The sequence below is a fragment of the Topomyia yanbarensis genome, chromosome 2, assembly GCF_030247195.1.
Source record: "Topomyia yanbarensis strain Yona2022 chromosome 2, ASM3024719v1, whole genome shotgun sequence".
In the NCBI taxonomy this organism is placed as follows: Eukaryota; Metazoa; Arthropoda; class Insecta; order Diptera; family Culicidae; genus Topomyia; species Topomyia yanbarensis.
In genome coordinates, this window is record NC_080671.1 from 466048839 (window position 1) to 466070033 (window position 21195).

General features: G+C 36.3%; 3 protein-coding genes across 5 annotated transcripts; 1 reads left to right on the forward strand and 2 right to left on the reverse strand.

The window, feature by feature from the left end:
- The first annotated feature begins 9157 nt into the window (after positions 1 to 9157).
- Positions 9158 to 10663, forward strand: LOC131686138 (uncharacterized). The gene is made up of 4 exons (XM_058970312.1): positions 9158 to 9296; positions 9350 to 9982; positions 10045 to 10270; positions 10331 to 10663. The coding sequence occupies exons 1-4, from the start codon at positions 9261 to 9263 to the stop codon at positions 10375 to 10377; spliced, it is 942 nt and encodes a 313-aa protein (XP_058826295.1). The 5' UTR covers positions 9158 to 9260; the 3' UTR covers positions 10378 to 10663.
- A 68-nt stretch (positions 10664 to 10731) lies between these two features.
- Positions 10732 to 13306, reverse strand: LOC131686139 (cytochrome c-2). Its single transcript, XM_058970313.1, has 2 exons — positions 13169 to 13306; positions 10732 to 11790 (listed from the first exon to the last, which is right to left on the reverse strand). Exon 2 carries the CDS (start codon positions 11767 to 11769, stop codon positions 11443 to 11445), a length of 327 nt encoding a protein of 108 aa, XP_058826296.1. The 5' UTR covers positions 11770 to 11790; positions 13169 to 13306; the 3' UTR covers positions 10732 to 11442.
- LOC131686140 (cytochrome c-like) lies at positions 11797 to 13309 on the reverse strand. 3 transcript variants are annotated; one of them, XM_058970314.1, is made up of 2 exons: positions 13169 to 13309; positions 11797 to 12518 (listed from the first exon to the last, which is right to left on the reverse strand). In XM_058970314.1, the coding sequence occupies exon 2, from the start codon at positions 12501 to 12503 to the stop codon at positions 12180 to 12182; it is 324 nt and encodes a 107-aa protein (XP_058826297.1). In that variant the 5' UTR covers positions 12504 to 12518; positions 13169 to 13309; the 3' UTR covers positions 11797 to 12179. The 3 variants fall into 3 exon arrangements, with proteins under 3 accessions (XP_058826297.1, XP_058826298.1, XP_058826299.1); XM_058970315.1 differs by lacking the exon at positions 13169 to 13309 and adding an exon at positions 12826 to 13160; XM_058970316.1 differs by lacking the exon at positions 13169 to 13309 and adding an exon at positions 12584 to 12778.
- Between the last annotated feature and the right edge of the window lie 7886 nt (positions 13310 to 21195).

The window sequence follows — 21195 nt, forward strand, 5'->3', positions numbered from 1 at the left end:
GATAGGTGATTGTGTATCCAAAGAGTTCTGGTATTCCGCAAGGCAGCCATCTCGGTCCATTGATTTTTCTTCTGTATTTCAACGACGTCAACTTTTGTTTAGAAGGAGCACGGTTGTATTTCGCTGAAGACCTCAAGTTATACCACAGAATCCGGAATACTGATGATGCAGCTTTCCTTCAACGCCAACTGGTAACCTTTGCGGAATGGTGCGAAATCAACCGAATGACCCTAAATCCCAAGAAATGCACGGCCATTACGTTCTCACGTTGAACTCAAATTCCAGACAGAATTCAACTAGTCTGGTTTATGGTCATCCTAAAAGAATCAATTACATCGATAGTTTGCCATACCACTATTAAAATTTAATTTTAAACTTACCACTAGACTTTCCAGCATTGTTTTCCGGACATGTGAATGTGGATGATAAATTACATTTATTTTGTAGAAAATTGGTTCTCACAATAAAATAAGCAATACAAATTGCAACGGAAAACAAAAACAAGTTGATAGGATCGAAATAGCGCGCATCAACATTCTCTTGACACTTAGAAATACTATGTTTCTAGTATATTTAATCGGAAATCATAGTCAGCTGAAATTTGTCGGTACATTGCATTTAATTTTACCATAGTCGTGGTCAAATTTGACCTTATAACAAGAAAATGACGGGCAATAACAACACGCATAATAAATACTACCAGAAATGAAGTGAATTTTAACGCAAAAGGATAGTTGGTTTAAATAATTAATGCAGTCCGCAATTCCATAGAATTTTTAATTGGTCCGACGTGATTTCATTGTTTAGAATAAGAGAAAATGCGGTTATCGCTGGTTGTATTTTCCAGTTTTCAACAGCACGCAGAAAAAAAATCAGTAAGAATAAACAAATTTTGGTTTTAGTTAACAATTTTCCTGTTTGATGTAGTGACAAACAAGATTCAGGTTTGATTTAATCAATACTGTTGCTTGAAATTACCAACAAATTCATTTGTTGGCTTTTCAATAGTTCCAACAAATATTTCGTTTGAAACAACAAAATCATGATAAGTTTAACCCGAGGGGAACGATACGCCGTGATTTGTTGATGAAATAAACTTATAATTTAAAATGCTGATTAGATTTATAAAAATTGGTATTGGTTAGATCAAAATGGATTCGAATTTCCGACATTACTTGATAATGGTTTGGAATGGCCGAGGATAGTTTGAAATGTGTCATAAAAATAAATTGAATTGCTCGAATTTCACGTTTTGACAGTTTCAGTGCTCGATAAAATCAAAACAAAACATTGCCAGCAGCATAACTATAGGAACAAATCAAAACAGAAACATAAATTTTGTTGCCAGAATTATTGAAAGTTTCGAAAATACACTAAAAAAATCCAAACGTTAATTCTATTTGCCTCGAACCGCTTAAAATTCATATGAAAAGAAATGCTATTTTTATCACGCGCACACATACCTTCTATGTTTCAACTGTGTAAACTATGTATGCACACACATAAGTTATATGTGCATTTTGTTATAAATGGGGTTTTATGTGCCTAATAGTTATGAAATGTGAATGTAAGATTAATATTTCTTGTACACATTAGGTTTATATGGCATATTTGGTTTCAAGAAACGCCCATTTTAGTTTGAAACAGTCATTCGTCTTGTTTGAAATTCAACTAAACGTTTTGTTGTTTCAAAAAGGCCTGATTCTTCTGCGTGATATACTATAGGGATCTTTAATTTGGAAAAATTGTGCCAGTTTTTCATATGTATTGATAGCGGGTGTCCTTACGAGTACACTCATATCATTCTTAAACCTTAATTATTCTTATATGATTTTTAAATTAAAAAAAACCAAATTAAATTCAACCAGCAAACTGACAGTTGTCCTACTAAATGACGTATCTGCAAATATCTAGTTCGCCTCATTGTTAACCGGGACAGCACCCCACACAGCATGATCTGGTACTTTTTCAATCCGCTAGCAGCCTGCCTTCCCAAGTTTCATCTGCAAACTATGGTAGATCTGATAAGGCAACCTATAGGGTCGTGCAAGTCGCATGGGTTTGGATGTGTTATTATCCTAAAAGGAAACAAACTAAAAAATGTTTTTTTCAATAGTTTCGGGCCAAAAAATTGAAAAAGGACTGAGATATTAACTCACGGTACTAATCTGCATCAGAATATGCCTTAACCCGCACACCCCTAAAGATGCCCCTGAAAATCGTCCAACCGTTGGCGTAACCAAAGTAACTCCTTACACGACTCCGACAATGCTGCGTATTCTGCCTCCATGCTTGAAAGAGCCACGCTGGTTTGTTTGCGGCTTACCCTACATACTGAAGCGTCCCCAAGCTGGAACAAATACCCTGTAGTAGATTTTCTGTCTGTCGTATCATCACTCCATTCTGAGCCACAGTAATCATGTAGTGTAACCAAATCCTTCCTTTTGCTGGTGAGCTTCAACTTGTACTTGCTCGTCTTCATCAAATACCGTACAACCCGTTTCAACTCTCTCCAGTCCACTTCAGTTGGTTCATTGGTTTGTCTACTCAAAATCGTCACGCTATCCGGACGAGTGTTAAGTCCGATATATAGCAACAAGGCTGCGGTAACGATTGTTATCCGGTAACTTGTTACTCCCTTCGCGGTTTTTGTAATATGCTACGTCGAGAGGACTCTTCGAGTTTTTGGCATGTTCCAATCCGAGCTGTACTGCTACTTTATTGATATACGCTTGCTGGTCTAGACTGACGAATCCTTCCTTATCTCTGGTGATTCGCATCCTAAGAAATAACTTTATCTCCCCTAGTGAAGTTAACTCAATTTTCCTCCAATCTAGTGATCTCCCTAGCGTCGGTACTGGCAACCACCATATCGTCAACATAAATAATCAGATACGTACGAACTCCCTTAGCTGTCATCATAGTGTACAAAAAAGGGTCAGTTTTAGACTGCGTAAATCCATGCTCAACTAACAATCCATGAATCGTATCATTTCAAACACGCGCAGTTTGTTTTAAGTCGTACAAACTTCGCTCCAGCTTACAAACTTTTTTCCCGTTTCCACGATCCACAAAACCTGGCGGTTGCTGTGTGTAAACTTCTTCGGACAGTTTGCCGTGCAGATAAGCGCACTTTACATCGAAATGGTGCACTGCCATTTGCTTGTGACCCGCTATCGTAAATAAGACTCTCAATGTTGTTTGACTATCCGAACAGAACGGAACATCGGAATTGTTAGTCGATACATTGCATTTACAACAGTTACTGTTGTTAACAGTATTTTTTATAGTAACATGTAATAAAAATATGCAAATAAAAAGAAATGTTTATGAATCACAATTTTGCAATATTTAACAGTAAATCCGCTGTAAAAAAACAAGTAAAATTGTTGTGAAAACAATGTAAATCAACGTTTTGATTTCCAAAATCTACAACAGAATAACATCCTAAATCGTTGTGTTTTCAAAATGTATAGAAAAAAGCCAATTTTTTCATTGTTACTTCGCTTAACTACCCCCCTTTTTCGATGTAAAAATCGAGTTTACAATGAAATTGATTGTAGAAACAACAAATTGATTGTATATTCATTGTACATTTTCCAACCTATCTAATCTTTTTACATCGTTTTTCGTTATAATGTAACAATGAAAATCACTGTAATTCCGCTATCCAGCTTCTTACGTGCCATAATGGCGGTCTAAATTGTTCAGTTCGTAATACGTTTAATGGCCCTTTTTTGACAATAATCGTTTACGCCAGTTTACTGCTGCAGCCGCTTTGATCATTCGACAATGACCCGTTATTAAGGTCGATGAAACGGACGTCACGAGTGATGGTAATGCTATCATTTTCCGGATCTAAAAAAACGATAGGCTTTTCGATAGTCACAATAGCCTACGAACACCATTTTTCGACCTTTCGGATCAAGTTTCACACGCTTTACTTCAGGAACACAACGTAAGCTCTGACTCAAATACGCGGAGGTGCTTTAAATTTGGTTTAACCACAGACATAACACTATGAGGGAATTCCCTAAAAAATATCGATCCAAAAATTTTCCCAGAACACTAGCTCCACCTTTTATTCACGGTCCCAAACACTCATTTGCTGGTGGGTTACCCCTCAGGTTTGGGAACAATTTTTCAGTAGTAGTATATCCCCCATATGCTTCTTCATATGTCAGTGGCGCCATAATTTCAAATGTGGCCACAGTCCCAACTACAAATATATTTTAAATGACCGTTAAAGCGGGCGAAGCTTTGTTTTTGAGTGTAATGTCTGTTAGTCTGTGGTTTAACGCCAAACCATTTCTCGTATGGTGTACTGTCCACAGAACGAGACGACAGACGGTTTTGCAAATAAGTTGCCGTCATGACTGCCTCTCCCCAATATTTCTTTGGGAGCCCGCTGTCCATCAGCATACACGATGCCATCTCTTGTAAGGTTCGGTTCTTTCGTTCCGCAACGCCATTCTGCTGGGAGGAATACGGTGCTGTTACCTGTGACTGGATACCCTCGAGATCGTAGAACTCTTTCAATTCTCGGTTAATGAATTCTCCTCCTCCGTCTGACCGTATAACGCAAGGCACCCGTCCGAATCGAGTTTTTGAATGGACCTCACATCGCTTAACACACCCCGCTACATCTGACATTTGCCGGAGTAAGAACACAACACAATAACAGCTAAAATCAACAGTCAAAGTAAGAATGTATCTACAACCTCCTGGTGTAACATTTGCCATCGGGCCACACACGTCCGTGTGAATGAGGTCCAGAACACGGCTTGTCCGACACGCAGAAAATTTTAGCATATTCAAAACAAACATATTTGTTTTCAAACTCAATCGATTTCTATTTATTGCTTTAAACGAATAAAAAAATAGCTCCAAAAATATTATATTCACTAAGAACTGACATACAACTAAAGTTTTCAACTTGTGTAAGAAATAAAACTGTCGCTTTGAAATGACAACAGCAAGTAGCAACTTGCCACTGGCTAGCGTTTCGATCGACCAGCAATCGCTATACGGGACTTGTGTGCGAACTTGGATACAATGGCGATGGTGATATTCAACGTATTTTTATTTAAATGTTTACACAGGTTTTTCGTTTTTTTTTTTATAAAAACAGGTTGGTTTCATTAAATTCAATAAACAATATTATTGGTCAGGAAACAATTTTTTTTATTGAATCCAATCCATAATTTTTTTTCTGCGTGATCTTCTCCCGAAAAGGGCAAGTTACTGGCTAGCGGGGGGCTATTTGCCAACTCGGATGCGCTAATTGCCCCACAATTTGCTGCCGCCGTCATTTTTTTGCCGCTCTACCCGCCCTTAAATCGTCCAGGGAACGCGCCATTTAATCGCCCTTAATTGCCTGATACGAAAATTAAAAATAATAATAATTTTCGGATTCATTATATACTCACATAAATTTATCAGTACACTAGGTAACAATAGGAAGAATCGATGGTGAAATTCGTATTGCACACCAAAACTTATCACAATTTGACTTTCATTTAGACTTTAGGTCAGAGATCTTGTTCCACTATGTAGGAAATATGATAGGCTAAATAAAAAATAAAATAAATATAAAATAAAGGAAATCATTTGATTCAATGCTAGCTAAAAACGTGGGACTTGGGACGGGACATGCGAAGACGGTCTTCTTTTTCCCTCCCAATGTTGATTTTATTTTGCAGGGAAAATCCGCTTGCTAAACAATTTCAAGCAAATTCCGATGATAGTGTTGTGCCGATGCGGAATAGATTTCTGCCGATGAGGTACTGATTTGTGCCGAAAATAATAGAGCTCAAACATGACATGAACTATGTTATCGTTTGTGTGAACTGTGTAAAACAACTTTAAACATAACTGTTGTGCCGAATATTAAAATTGCACGTGCCGTCCGTGCATTTTGCATATTTGTTTGTGTGCATTTAGATGCATCTAAACTACATGTAAAATATGTTTTCTAAAAACACCTTGTGTATAGCCAGGATATCACGATACTACCCAGACTTTGGCCAACGGATTAACAGCAACAGATCCAGCAATTGTAATCTCCAATAAAACACTCGGGTTTCGTAACGGGAGATTATAATTTTCCTGGTAATGAAACAATAAATTCAATTTCAGTTTGGAATTACATTTGCCTAGATATAAGTTAAGATAAGCTAGACGTAAGTATCATATAAATAACTATATACACTTTAGGTTTAAATTACTCACGTTTAGTTCCCTTTGTGTTTTCACTTATCCGTATGCGATACTGAAACTCTGATGGGTTTTTGGTCGAGGAACTGTTCGAATAAATTCAGTTACATATATCCTATTAATCCTAGACTTATATCATAACCGCTTACCTAATTGTAGCAGGGAACGAAGCAGCGTATTCTGCTAATTGAAAAGCAATTATCGTAACCGATTTGTGTAAAGTAGAAAGATAGATGTCTAAGCACTAATTGTACACTAGGTTAAGCTAGTTTTAAGTTTGGACAGAGAAAGGGTAAAATTCGCAAACGAAAAAAGCAGTTTTTTCCACACCGTGTGTCACATCTTCATGAAAATCAATTAGCAGTACTGTAACAACATTCTACATACGCTGATTAATTTTTATGAAGATCTGACACACGGTGTGGAAAAAACTGCTTTTTTCGTTTGCCAATTTCGCGCCTTCTCTGTCCAACCTTAAGTCAATTATTTTAGGGATGCTGAAATGAAATCTAACGTTGTATATTCAATGTTTACAATGAAATTCTTTTCTGATTACTCACCGCGATGACAGTTTGACAGCACGACGTTGACTGAGTTAGTGTGCGAAGGCCAATGTCTTGGAATGCAAGGTGCGCATGTAGGCCGAATACGGTCGGCTATCACTGTCCATTCCAAGAAAATGAAAATCGTTAAGAAAGGTCCGGTTCGCAATGACAAGCCATTGCCGGTTCGCGGTGACAGTTACTTTGTTTCACTTTGCACGTCCCGTCCCAGCGTGGGACCTATGCTATAGAGTTCCTATATATAGAGTTAGGCGGACACAAAAGCCGGAAAACTGGCAGCTCTTATTCCAGGAAAAAAACACTAGCAACCCATGCAAATGTTCAAGCTCTAGCTTAATGATTTCGACACAGATCTTTCAATAGGGCTAAAGTCGCAATGTACTCAAATGGAGAAAAATCAGTTTCAATATACGGCGATGCTTTTCTAAATGTAGTTTTTATTGTAGGTATAAATTACTTTATGACCATGTTTTTCCGGAAGCATCTATGGTTAAACCTTATGACAATATAACAAAGAATTTAATTTCTATGTGCTTTTAGTGGGTAGAAACTAAAAAAATGCTTACGCCCAATTTGCATCCCAGTCGTGATTTCGCCCTTCAGCAACCACCATTTGCGGAAGGGCTAAACGGTGTACATAATTTTCATAAGGGCGCGGTGAAAGGGCTAAACTGACTCTGTCTTGCTGGGTAGGGCTGGGTAAATGGGCGAGCTTGACAGTATACTTTTTAATAGGGCTCAGCAAATGGGCGCATAGAAACCCAATGTAAATGATAGGGCGCGTGCATCTTTTCTTCGAATTTCATGAAAATATCGAAATATTCGAATGTTTATGTGCAACAACTATCGAGTAGACATGATCCTAGTAGATATTGCTTATCATTTATATAATAGAACCGCCGTTTAAAGAATAATTTTGTGAATAATAACCGTACGCCCGGTTTTGTCAAAAAATGTAAGTTTAGCCTTTATATTCCATATGAGAAGAAGGGCCTAAGTCGAAATCTCGAAGAAAATGCATGTTTCGCCGTTTTGTTTTCTTTAATTATAAATCGAACTAAAAACCATTTTAACTAATTTTCACGAGGGGAACGTCACTTCAGAATGATTGTTTTATTCCGTTCAGTTTTACACGAATTCGTACTTTTTCCGGTAATTTTAGAAAATTTTGACAATGTTCTAACAAATCGAGCATTGTTAAGAAAAATCAAAGAAATTACAAAAAATCTATCCAATCTCAAGCAAATTTTGCTCGAATTTAGACGATTTTGATGGAACTGGCAACTCTATATACTCAATGTTTGAATCTTTCAACAATTCTGGCAACAAAATTTATGTTTTTGTTTTGATTTGGTCATGCAGTTATGCTGCTGGTAATGTTTTGTTTTGGGTTCATCGAGCACTGAAGCTGTCAAAACGTGAATTTCGAGCATTTCATTTTGTTTTTCATGACACATTTCAAATCATCTTCGGCCAATTGAAACTTTTTTTGGCAATGTTGAAAATGCGAATCCATTTCGAACTAACTAATGTTAATCTTTATCAATCCGTTCAGAAATATAAATTTTATGTTCATTTCATCAACAAATCAAGGAGTGTCGTTCCCCTCGAATTTTCACCTCAATCTTGTAGTATTTTTGTCGCATAATGTCATAATAGCGAAAACGCAGTTTGTTTACATTTGCGATTTAAGCCCTAATGAAAGATCTATGTCGATTTCATTGTCGTCGTGAGTACGAACTTTACATGTACGAATAGAAAACCAATTCGAAGATCTGATGATATGATTTCATACTTGTGCGAATATCTCTTTGTGTTACAAAAAAATCTTGATCTTCTCGTTTCTCTACACTCGATAACACAAGAAAAGAGTAAAATAATTATGACCATAATTACAATACCTTTTCCATATACATCCAAAGAGAACATGTTATGTGACGTCATGCTCGATTGGCTCCGCCATTTGACGTGTTCAATTGGCTCCGCTCAGTGTCTCCGCCTAACTATGAATATAGTAACTATACTATGCTACACTTGCACTGGTTTAAGGTTTCCCAAAGCGCAATGCCAGGCCATGCCATAAAGAAACACAAAAAAGTAAAAGTACAAAGGTTGACATCAGCGAATGACCAAGTTAATTAAAGCTGTATGAATAAATAATAAATCCAAACAAATTAAGTGTAGGACAAACCAACATATCGGAAACAGTGTTGTATTACTTTCAACGGAAAATTATTTTTTTTTTGCTTGGAAAAAGAATCCAGGGCGGATCCAATTAGGTCGGATTTTTCGGCTTTACTGTACAATTCGCAACTGTCAAATTTTTTATTGGAAGCATTAGAAAAGTCCGCGAATATGGCAACTCTGATTGAAACTGAACGGATTTAGCTTCAAGCAAAAACGTATACCCAAATGGAGTGAAAATTCGGCGAAAAATCATTTCTTGAAGCTGACAAATATTAGAAAAATTGACTTAAAAAGATGAATAATCTGCAGTTTGGAGATCTGCCACCGGAGGTAGAATTCTAAGTTTTAAAATTTGATTCCCTTATTTATATTTTTCTTTGTAGCTTCAGTTAAGTATTTTCGACTGCTTAGATTTCCGCTCCCGCATCGAGTGCAGCCTGGTTTGTAAGACCTGGAACCGTCTGGCGATGAGTGGATCATTTATGAATAACCATGTTCTGATCAAGGTAGAAACCGATTGCAACTGTATATTTTCTGTTATACAAAAACCGCCAGCCGATTTCCGTTACACCACCAGTATCCTACTCCAAAGCGACCGCAAGTACCGAGCCATGACCATCCACTATAAACATGGTACAACGTTGAGAATCAATTCAATGCGAAGCTTGTTCAGAAAGTTTAGCGAACTGACATATTTGAATATCGATCAAAAGATCAAGAACACGCACGTCGATTTTCTGCGACAGATACTGATTGGCTGCCCAAAGTTGAAATGCTTGCAGCTGAATGTCAGGCTTATGAAGAACAAGAATCAGATTATTAAAACATTTCCGAATACTCTCGAGAAACTGATTCTTTGGGAAACACCATTAAACGATTTTTGCCTCCTGATTAAAATGTTTTCAAACGTGCCCAAGTTGTCATTGCAGAAAGTGCGCTTGCAAGCCGCCTACGTAGAATCTTTGGCAACTCTGATGCCAGAGTTGGAAACCCTTGAGCTGCATGAAGTGTACTCGGTAAGCTGTTGGTACTGCGTCCCGCAAACAGTTATTGATAATTATTTCCATTCGACTTCTAGATCGGAGGCCACTCGCTACACCAGCTGAAGCGACTTAGAAGACTTCGTGAACTCACGATCGATTCATCGCGGTTTTCAACGGGATTCAAAACCTGGCCCAAACTGCCACCCAACATCCGCTTTGTCACCGTCAGTAACTGTACCAATGTGCTGGACGTGGAGCAACTGCGCGAACGCTGGGGACACGCCGAGAAGCTAGTGCTGAACGCTAACAACATCGAGAAAGGTGAGTGTTTTGCCAGATATAGGAACTAAAAAGGCAGTTCTTTTCTTCCTCTTTCGGCAGGTTCATCCTGGTGTGCTGCATTCCTGTGGGATCTGCTGTATTCGTAGAAGATTCGTTTTCATTTACAGATTACATGACGATCGATTTCAATCCTATGAACTGACTGCGGTTTCCAATTGTTCCAAGAAAGGGGAAAAATGACAAATTAACTTGACCTTTGTTTAACTACTATATTTAGTTTGAGTTGTTATTTGAGAATGCGTTAATTGTTGAAATAACTGAATTGAACAAACGTTTGAAACGTTGATTACTTTGAATAATACTAATAAACGAAAAACATACACTTCAGTTTGGTTTGTTTATATTTGCTAGTACACTAGTGTCATTGCAATCCATGCTTTTTCGTATTCTGAATTTCATGAGTTTACAGGATTTTCGGATTAATCTAAAACATTTACAAATTTATAATAGCACTCACGCCATTTCCGTAATTTATTCCGCAGCAGATCTCTAACCGGAATTTTTGATAACTCGTCCTCGGCAACACAATAAAAAACAGTGTTTCTGTGTTCTTAGTCTATACGTGTCAAATGTTTGTCTCGATTTTCAATCACAGCGAGATGATTCTAATACGTCAGTATCATTTTATTTAATATCATATAAGCAGCTGAAATTTAACATCGGAGGGGAAGATCCTGTTTTGTAAAGCTTCTGTAAATTCTCTTCGAAAAGAACCATCAATGTAAAAATTATGAATTAGTATTTCACTCTATCCAACTTGTATCCTTCAATCATATAACGGATGTTTTACGAAGCTCGATCTTCCCTTTCGAGTTTTAATTTCCTCCATTCATATAATACTGTGATCCTTCTGTATTCAATAGAATTGAATCCTAACATGAGAAAGCAACGGGTTATTGAAAATAAATTACATGGACCTAACGGCGAAACAGCTTGATGCCCCGTTTCTTGTTACGCTTTTCTTTAATCTAGCATATAAATAAAGTTAAAATTAAGAAAATTTTCCTAATCGGATTTGTGTTCAATCGGGGGGGCGAGGGCATTGCTCTTCATCTTTCTTCCTGCTTCTGAAGTTTTTGTCTATTGTTGGTGAAATCCTAGCACGGATGTTGCTATCATTTCAATTGATGCTAAAACTAAAATGGCGTTGCTTAGGCGCAAGCCGATTTGAGATAGGCGATCAAATCGGCACGCTCGTTTGGCTTCTTGAGACCAGCGAAGATCATCTTGGTACCGGGGATGTACTTCTTCGGGTTTTCCAGGTACTCAAACAGGGTGTCTTCGTTCCAGGTGATTCCCTTGGCCTTGTTAGCGTCTGTGTAGGAGAATCCGGGGGCCTGGCCAGTTTTACGTCCAACCATTCCGTGCAGGTTGGGACCGACCTTGTGCTTGCCACCAGCTTCGACGGTGTGGCACTGCGAGCATCGCTGAACGAATAGCTTCTTTCCCTTTTCAACGTCACCAGCGGGAATGCCCATTTTGGAAATTGACTATTGATTCTGAAAAATAAAATAATATTCCTATCAATCAGGTTTATAAACAGTTACGATAAAGTTCAGTATTGGATGCCAAATCCACAGAGGAACTTTTTTTTAAGTTTCAGCATAGCAAGGCCTAAGATTAATCAACCTAGAGAAATTGGCAACCATCGAGATTGACCGTTTTCATCAAACAGTGAAGCGAAGGACGCTAACTATTCAAATCAACAAGCTAAAATAGACTGAACGGCACATTGGGTTACGTAGCTTTAATCTAGTATATACAATTAAAATTATTCAGTTAATTTTTCAATTTTGATTTGCATTCAGTCAAAACGACGATAGAGATCAACTTCTCCCAAACCCCAGCGGTCACAACCGACTGTCCGTAAAACCACAGCACGATTGATTCAACAGGCCGTTTTGAGGTACGCAATCAGATCAGCCCGTTCATTTGGCTTCTTGATACCAGCAAAAATCATTTTCGTTCCAGGAATATACTTCTTCGGATTTTCCAGATATTCAAACAGAGTGTCTTCGGTCCAAGTGATTCCTTTGGACTTATTAGCATCTGTAAAGGAAAATCCGGGCGCTTGACCAGTCTTACGTCCAATCATTCCGTGCAAGTTCGGACCAATTTTGTGCTTGCCGCCAGCTTCGATAGTGTGACACTGCGAGCATCGCTGGACGAATAATTTCTTTCCCTTCTCAACGTCTCCGTCAGGAATTCCCATGGCGAATCTTGATGGCTGTAAAAAAGGAAATATTTCTTTCAATCATGTGACTGAACCTGGCTTAGTACAGTAACATATACGTAATTGTAAAACTCAAGGTCAGCAAACCCAAGCACACATGCGTCACACGTGCTTGAATAAAGTCTGAAGGTTAACTTCCTACTCCTGTGACCATGACGTAACTGATGCGATTCTGATGCAACGTACTCATCACAATCTCTAAAGGCAAGAGTTCAAATCACAACAGCTGACGATCTTTTGGCGCACTGCTGATAAAAATAACTGCATCTGAGCAAGTTACCAATTTTCTCTTGACACTGACCTGGATTTACCAACGCATCCAAAAAGGGATGATCGAGAATATCTTGTTACGTAATCGAATCAAGATTTTTCACTCACAATCGAATTTTGCGTTAACTTTGAGATACCGACGCAGGAAAAGCAATTTTCATCAATGGAATTTTTCAATTTAATCGTTTCCTAGAATCACCAACCTGCTGAGATTAATCAATCGTCGATAAAATATTCGACGAGAAGAAAAAAAACTAACACTCGGACAAAGACTCGACAAAATCTACATTTTTCCATACAAAAGATATTTCCTCTTCGCGAAAATCGGTGGAAGAAAATTATCCCACACTTATGTAAAAAAAAATTCCACTTACCACTTAGCGAGAATGGGGATCACAAAAATGCACTACGGCCACCTAGCAACACGTCCAACCACGGCAAACTTTCTTCAAGCACAGCAGCACTCAACGCTCAGAGACGAGAGACGAATAATCACGAAAAATCGATCGCACATGACACACCTGACACGCGCGCTTGGTCTTTGACAACTTCGTATGTCACTCTGTCAGAGAAAAGAAACCGAGAGCCCGAACCATATTAAGTCCCATTTACACGTTCCGTCAGTACACTCCCAGTAAACGAAAAGGCAGATAGGTGGGTTGAAATCAGGGGTGGCATTACGCATCTCGATTCGATCAAAATTCTACCGACTCGACCTTGTTTCGCATTATGTATTTCGAACCGAGCTCGAAAGTAAATTTTCGTTCGAGCTCGTTCGAAGAAGTACTAGATTATGGAGAAGTGTTGGCATTATGCAACCAAAACAATCGAACTCGAAAGCGACTCGAGTCGAACGTATTTGCTCGATAGTTTTATTGCTGTCGACTGTCGTTCGAGATTATGATTTGTGTATTTATTTCATGCCATTCTTCAAATTGGTTAACAAACGGAATACTTAGAGGATATAAAATAACCAAAAGGTGTAAAAAGTTCCCACGTACTTTGAGCTACTTTATGTTATATCTATTTTCACTATCAGGAACATACTTTTTTTGTAAAAAGTAATACTAAATATTGATAATAAATTATCCTACACTAAGTAATAATAAAAAGTGTTAAAACAAATCGATGGAGCAAAGTGAAGACACCTTGACTTGTCTAATCGCTATTTGATAGATGCATAGAATCATAATCATTTTTGATTTCAAAGTGGTGATTTACACAATTTTATATTCTAATTGATGCATATGTTGACGGCTGTACCTCAATTGTTTTCAATATCACGACAATGTAGCCTTGAATTCAATGCCATAATGTACGTTTCAAACACCAACAGATTTAATCATGATTAGGTGTTATATCGTCATTTGTATTAAATGCATGAATGCATAGAATATGATCTTATATAGCAAAGAACTTTGCACAGAGCAAAATTTACATTGAATTTCCATAAAAACGTCTTATGACTTTCAGACATAAAGATTTTGAATGGATTTTATAAGTCTGTCTTATGATTGGGAGGGGAAATTTTCCAAATCCATCTCTTATTATTTTCATAAGACAGTCTTATGAAAATGTCCGAATGAACGCCATAGGTGCCCAATGGGCACTGCCCATTTATGAAAATTGCTGACATTTATAAGCAGAAAACATAGTAGAAATAACGATTTCCATAGAACAGTCTTATGAAAGTCATCACAATGTTCAAATGAATGCCATAAGTTTTTTATTTATGGATATTATTATGCAATTATATAAAAAATAGAACATGGCTGATATTTCTCGAGCATTTTTAGTAGACAAAAAATCAGCCTTGAGAGGATATTAAGTTTTACATCAACCAACATAACCCCACAAAATGAGCCTTATGAACTTCGTTTGACAATTCAATATTATTTCTTCAAAAGGGCTAAAGAGATTTTTATAAACAAATGTGTTTCGCTCATTATCCCGCAGCCGAAGGAAATTTCATGAGAAATACACATTATTCCACATCTTTACACTTCATAGAAGCAATTTCAAATGTTCGCCGCGTTGAAATTATAGCGAGTTAAGAGCAATCAGCAAAAGAAATGTTTGTTTACAAATCTTATTAGCCCTATTCAAAAGTTAATATGGAATTCTATGTGGTTTGTTTACATGGAAGTTACGTGAGTTTAAATGTAACAGATGGGCACCCGTTGCACTCAAGCTCACGCAACTGACAAAGTAAACAAACCACTGAGAATGGTCAAACATGAACGTCATTCATCATGAGTTCATTCGTGTGGTCATCTTGTAGAACTCAATTCGGAACAAATTAACCGCCAAGTGTAGATCCCTTCAGAAAATTAAAGAGAAAACTCTCATTAAATATTAAAATTTGTACATAATGAGCAACGCTTCGTCAATATTTCCTGGGAAACTGGGCTTAGACCTAGGGGCAGATCACTTGTGATGCATTTTTAAAAATCAGCAAAATTAAATGCATTTCTTTCCATGAAAATACAAATTCTTGATGTACTTTGCGTTGCGTGCAATACGTCAAAACCTTACAAAACAACTAGCCCTACATTTAACAAAACGTCGAACAAAGTGGATCAGCGTAGGACGTAGGACGATTTTCAATACGTATTGACCCGTGATCATAGATACTAGTCAGATTATTCGTATTGGGGCTAATTTCCGATCAACTATTCATTTTTACGGCAATGTTTTCTCGACTAGATCTGTTCGCACCCTCTTATTCTGCTATTATCGGCAGAAGGCTGATAGCACCCAGTCGTCGCCGGTCTAAGGACCAAATGTCATCAATAGACTTAGACTCGCGTGGAGGCATGAGATAGGAAACTTGTGAGAATTTTGTTTGACGACCTAACAGATCTCATATGGGTTTCATGAGAAAACACTTATGAAATTCTTAAACGCATATATTGGAGCGAAGTCATAAGACTGTTTTATGAAATACATTACTTTTACGTCTATGGAGTGCATGAATAAAGATAAATGAATTCATAAGCCTGCCTATGACATTCTAAAGCATTCAATGGCATCGTCAAAAGGATGGCTCGTATGCCGAGACTTATGAAATTCTCAGATGCTTTTTGCTCGGTGTGAATCAAATTGAATTACTAACAAATTTGAATGCATCAACCGAATAAAAATTATGCCATCTACAATTTCTGGAAGCACTAAATTTTATTATCTTCATTTTCCCTACCTCTAGTTGAGTGCTATATCTTTAACAAAATAATTAACTAACAAGTACACGGAAAACCTCGCAAACACAAAAACGAATTTTTGTCTTGATTATTTCAACTAAAAATGGCTATTTTAACGAACTAGTTTTTTGGTTTTTGCTTCATCAATTGCTGAAAAAATTGCTGCTTTTGGAAGCTATCAGTTTCTTGAAAAAAAAACCATGTAAATAAAAATTTTAATATAGAATTACACATTTTTAATGAAAAGGGCAGTTTGCTCGCTACGATTACTTTCCAAAAATTTTGAAGCTGATATAAAAACGGCTTCGAAGTTGTGTTGTTTTTAACAATTATTTTTGATGTGTCAATTTTATTATTATACTAGCTAATACCCATCGCGCGTTGCTGCGACACTCTGCGAAATAGGAGGAAAACACAATTTATTCCAAAGCGCCATCTGGCGGGCAGATAATCTCCAACTAATAGCACACAAACACGCCCCATACCAAATACCTACTGTGTGCAAATTTTTACGGAAATCGGTTAAGCCGTTTGGAAGTCTATAAATCATATACATACAAACTTTGACTTTTATATATATAGATAGATAGATAGATAGATAGATAGATAGATATGTTATTTAATTATTATTTGCCATTCAACATCTACTAAACCGATTTATTTCAAACTTTGCATACACATTCTATGTGAAAAATACCTAACCCCTACGTTGAGTTTATGAAATAATTTTTCAATTAAGTGTGCTTCTTAATCGTTTGAAATAAAAATTGCTATCTTTCACGAAAAATTCCGCCTTTTTATGAGTAAAGAAACCCCTTAATCGAAAAAATAATTTATAAAACTCAACGTAGGCGCATATTTGTATTTGGTAGGCGTTTTCACATAGAATGTGTATGCAAAATTTGAAATAAATTGGTTAAGTAGTTGTTGAATGGCAGGTAACACCGCAAATCGTGTTTTTTCCAGAGACGTTCTACAAAAAGCTTCATCACCGAGTCGCTTGTTAATATTTTGAATGGAAAAATTACAGAATGTGATTGAAATGGTACATTATAACACACAAAAGTTTTGGTCAATTCGCTTTACCTGAAGTTCTATAAAAATTCGCAAAAAAGTGATTTTTTTCTTGCTGAAACCCTTAATCTAAGTATAATTGTGAACAACTCATTCTGCAGATAATAAATTCCATCATACGACTGAAGTTCGAATAAGATACACTACCAGCTAGGCATTTCGATGTGTCGGTGCTTCACCTTAAACAGCGAGATATATTAAAAGGTTGTGGTAAGAAGTTCAACAATACAGTTATATCAAACTAAAATAATCTCCTAAGAAATGAGGTGGTGAGGGTGAGTGACATAAACAAATTATGAACATGTTTGGGTCAATTTATTTACCACTATCCAGCGATGCCAGATTTACAGACATGTCTGTATTTTACAGACCTTTGATGTCTCCTACAGACGTAGCCAGAGATCTACAGACTTTTAAAAGGGTAATAGTGTTTAGTAAAATTGCACTAGAAGAACTGTTTTCGAATACGAGTGATTCCTTCACAATAGAATTCTACTTTCAATCTATTTTTAAAGTAAAATTTTAGTGTAACTAGGATTTACACAACCATCTACAGACTTTTACAGTCCTTTTAGTTATTCTTCTACAGACATTTCAAAAAAACATGTGGCATCGCTGCCACTATCACTATTTTTATTCTGTAAATTTGACGCTCATCGGAAAAAAAACAAAACAAACTGCAATTTTGTTTACACTGAAAAAAATTCTTAGATGGAATTAAAATTATCATACGATGAACAAAATCATTACTCGTTTTCTGCAACGAAGCATTTTCGTGCATCTTAAATAGTTCGTTTCGTCTAATTCACGAACTGAAAAAATGGCTTCTTGATGAACGAAAAGTTGAGTAGTTTTACATGTTTAATGTACGGGTCACGTCAAATTTACAACTACAATTTTAATTGCTACCAAAAAAATTTCTTGCATTCAAAATAATTGACATTTATTTTTTGTTTTGGCTGTATACGATAGATTTTTTTTCAAGTTATGAGTTTTTGAATTTTATTAATTGGACCACTTTTCAACCACTGATAACTGAGTTTCCAAGTTCGTTGTACGGAAAAGTGAATTAAATAATAAAAAGTGCGTATTCGAATGAGCTCACCAATAACAATATGATGTAGTTTTTTTTTCTTTATTTATGTTATAAATTCTGCAAATGTTAGAAGCAAATTAAAAAAGCAAGCTTGAACTAAAAAGTTTTTTATTCTATGAATAATAAATATAATTATATTGAGAACTATATTACTTTACAAGATATTTCAATTGAAACTGGCCCATGACATGGCGTTTAATGTAAAATTGCCCTTTTTAATGTTATAATTCGATCATGAACAGACCAAAGGGCCGAAGACGCAATGATATCGAATCGAGAAAAATAGCTTTGAAAATTCGCTTCAGAAAATTTAATCGTATTTTAACAATGTTACATACTGCGCTTTCAAATGTATTGAAACACTTCAAGACAATACTAGTTTTCGGAAGCATTACTAAAATATTTCATACAATAACGTTTTCGTTGATAAAATTAAAAAAAATATATTTCGCCGAGTGTTGTTATGTAATGTTGATTAGGCCATTTTTGAGTCGCCCTCTTATTTTGACCACTCACAATTTCGCCTTGCAGTGTCGCCAGAAAACAATACCAAATGTGGGTTTCGCCGTGCTCGCCGGAGGGGAAAATTTGTTTTTCCCCCCGGGCGTATCAAGCAGTTGGTTTTTGTTTAGGGCGACTCTGTTTACGGGCTTTGTAAACAATGATGCTGTCAATTTCGCCCGTACACACTACCTTAGAAATGCAGAGACGTAATCAGCCTGGCGGCTTGTTGACAGTTGAAAGTCGGATCCGCCGTCTTGTTTTTTATTGATTTTCATGAAGTGTGAAACATTTATAAATGAGTTTTTATATTTATTATGAAGTATTTTTACTCCTCTTTAAGATATTACTCAAATCTCCGTTTGTGTACATTTGTTATATAGGCCCATTTGTCGGTTCACGATCGAATTGTAATATCTCGCAAAAACAAATTTAAGATCCACAGCAAAATTTTTATACAATATTTTTATCATGGTTTTTATTATTTAAAGAAAAAATAAGCAAAAAAAACTGATCCAACTTTTAAACAATAATTTTGTATAATAATTGCGGTATACAGAAGTTGTAAAACAATTCTCAATTTTTCCGGTAAGCTCATGCGAAAATACAACTTTATATATTTAATATTTTTTTCCATGCATCGAATACTTTCCGAGCTATCAGCGATTGAAAAATATTTAATTTTTTAAACTTCAAAAGTAGCTCATAACTTGAAGTAAACATTATAATCAGGTAAAGAATGCAAAAAAAAAAATGGAATGAGCTTAACTTATAGATGTAAATCTGACGTTGATTGGCCCGTACGGTGCATGAAAGTTATCATCGATGTCTAAACTATTTTTCGTGAATGAAACGAAATGATTCGTTCTTTTATCAATTGTTTTATATAGTATGAATGTTCTTGGAAAGGGTAAATTTATTTTTCGTACATTTTATAGGAAAAATTTTTTCGTGCTTCCACATATTATATTACATCGGATCTTTTTGGATCAATGTTTGACAATATCGATTTAATTTCAAAGTTCTCACGCCTATTGTGTACTAGAAAAAATTGTTATTTTTGCGAAACTTATCGATATATATATTTCGATAACAACCAACTAAAAACTAAATAAATTAAAACAATTCTTAAATTTTACCAAAGTAGGTTTTATGAAACTTATTCGTAGCAAAATTAAAAATAAATTTTCTCAGTGTATACTCTTATTTGACAGTTTGCGCTCGAACAGGCAGTCGAAATCTAGTACCGCAATCTAACAAGCTCGAACGATTCGTCTAATGCGATACATAAAGGACGACTCAGACGATACATCAGCTTCCGTCAACGTCAACGGAACGTCACCGTTCCGTCAGGATAAGTTACATGCAGTTAAATGGAGACATTCACACACAACATCAACGGCACGGAACGTTTTGACGTACGGCATGTGTGAACGGACGCAAGAGAAAAGTATTTAACTTATCCTGACGGAACGGTGACGTTCCGTTGACGTTGACGGAAGCTGATGTATCGTTTGAATCGCGCTTAATGCTGCAATTTAGTCGAAACGACTTCAAAACGTTTCGAATCAAGTCACTCGAATCGAGATGCGGAATGCCACCCCAGTACTTTGGACCCCGTTTTTTTTTGGTTACCCTTACACTGAGAAAAAAACCATAGTATCTGTGACCCGACTTTCGTGGTTGTTTTAACTATTTGCCGAAATAGCAGTAATGACCATGAGATCGATAATACTAAACTACTATATCGTAAAAAATACTAAATCTCTTACTGCTTAACTATGCTGTTGTTATTTATAACAATTTGAACATGCTCACTCCAACAATATTGATCATTTAAAAACTGACAATGGAATAGTCTAAATAACTATTAAAAATAAGGTAAAAATGAAAATATGAACATGGTAAACATCTTGAATTTTACCAGTGCCATTGTTATAACTACTTTTCGTTTGATTGTTCTCTGCACAATATATTAATAACTCATGAACACTAAATATATAGTTGTTACAAGAATGTAAAGGTTGAAATAACTATTTACACCGTTTATTTGGACATGACCCTTGTAGTAAGCACCTTTTGCGTATAGTGATTTTCAGCTGACTATACTTTGTATTACTACCGACCAGTAAAATTGTCAATGTTTGCGTTCCCATTATGTATTCCATTAAAGTGCATTATGCGACCATTAAAGTGAGAAATTGTATACATAGCATACGAGTGTGCTCTTCGGCGTGCTTTTTGTTTTCATTTGTTAATTATTACAAGAATATCATTACCGTTATATTACGGTAAGGCGATGGCCTCATAAGCCATCGTATGATCGAGTCAGGAAGAATATTTAGTGGCTAAACATAAGCACTTGCCTTACAAATATCGTCTGTACCAAGTCATTGCACACTAAAAATCAGTTTCAAAATCTTACGAAACAGAAGCTCATATTCCGCAACGGAATATAATACCGCCAGTTTGCATTGCTTATAAATATTGCACAAGGTGAGTAAATAATTCAATTTTATTTAATAAATGG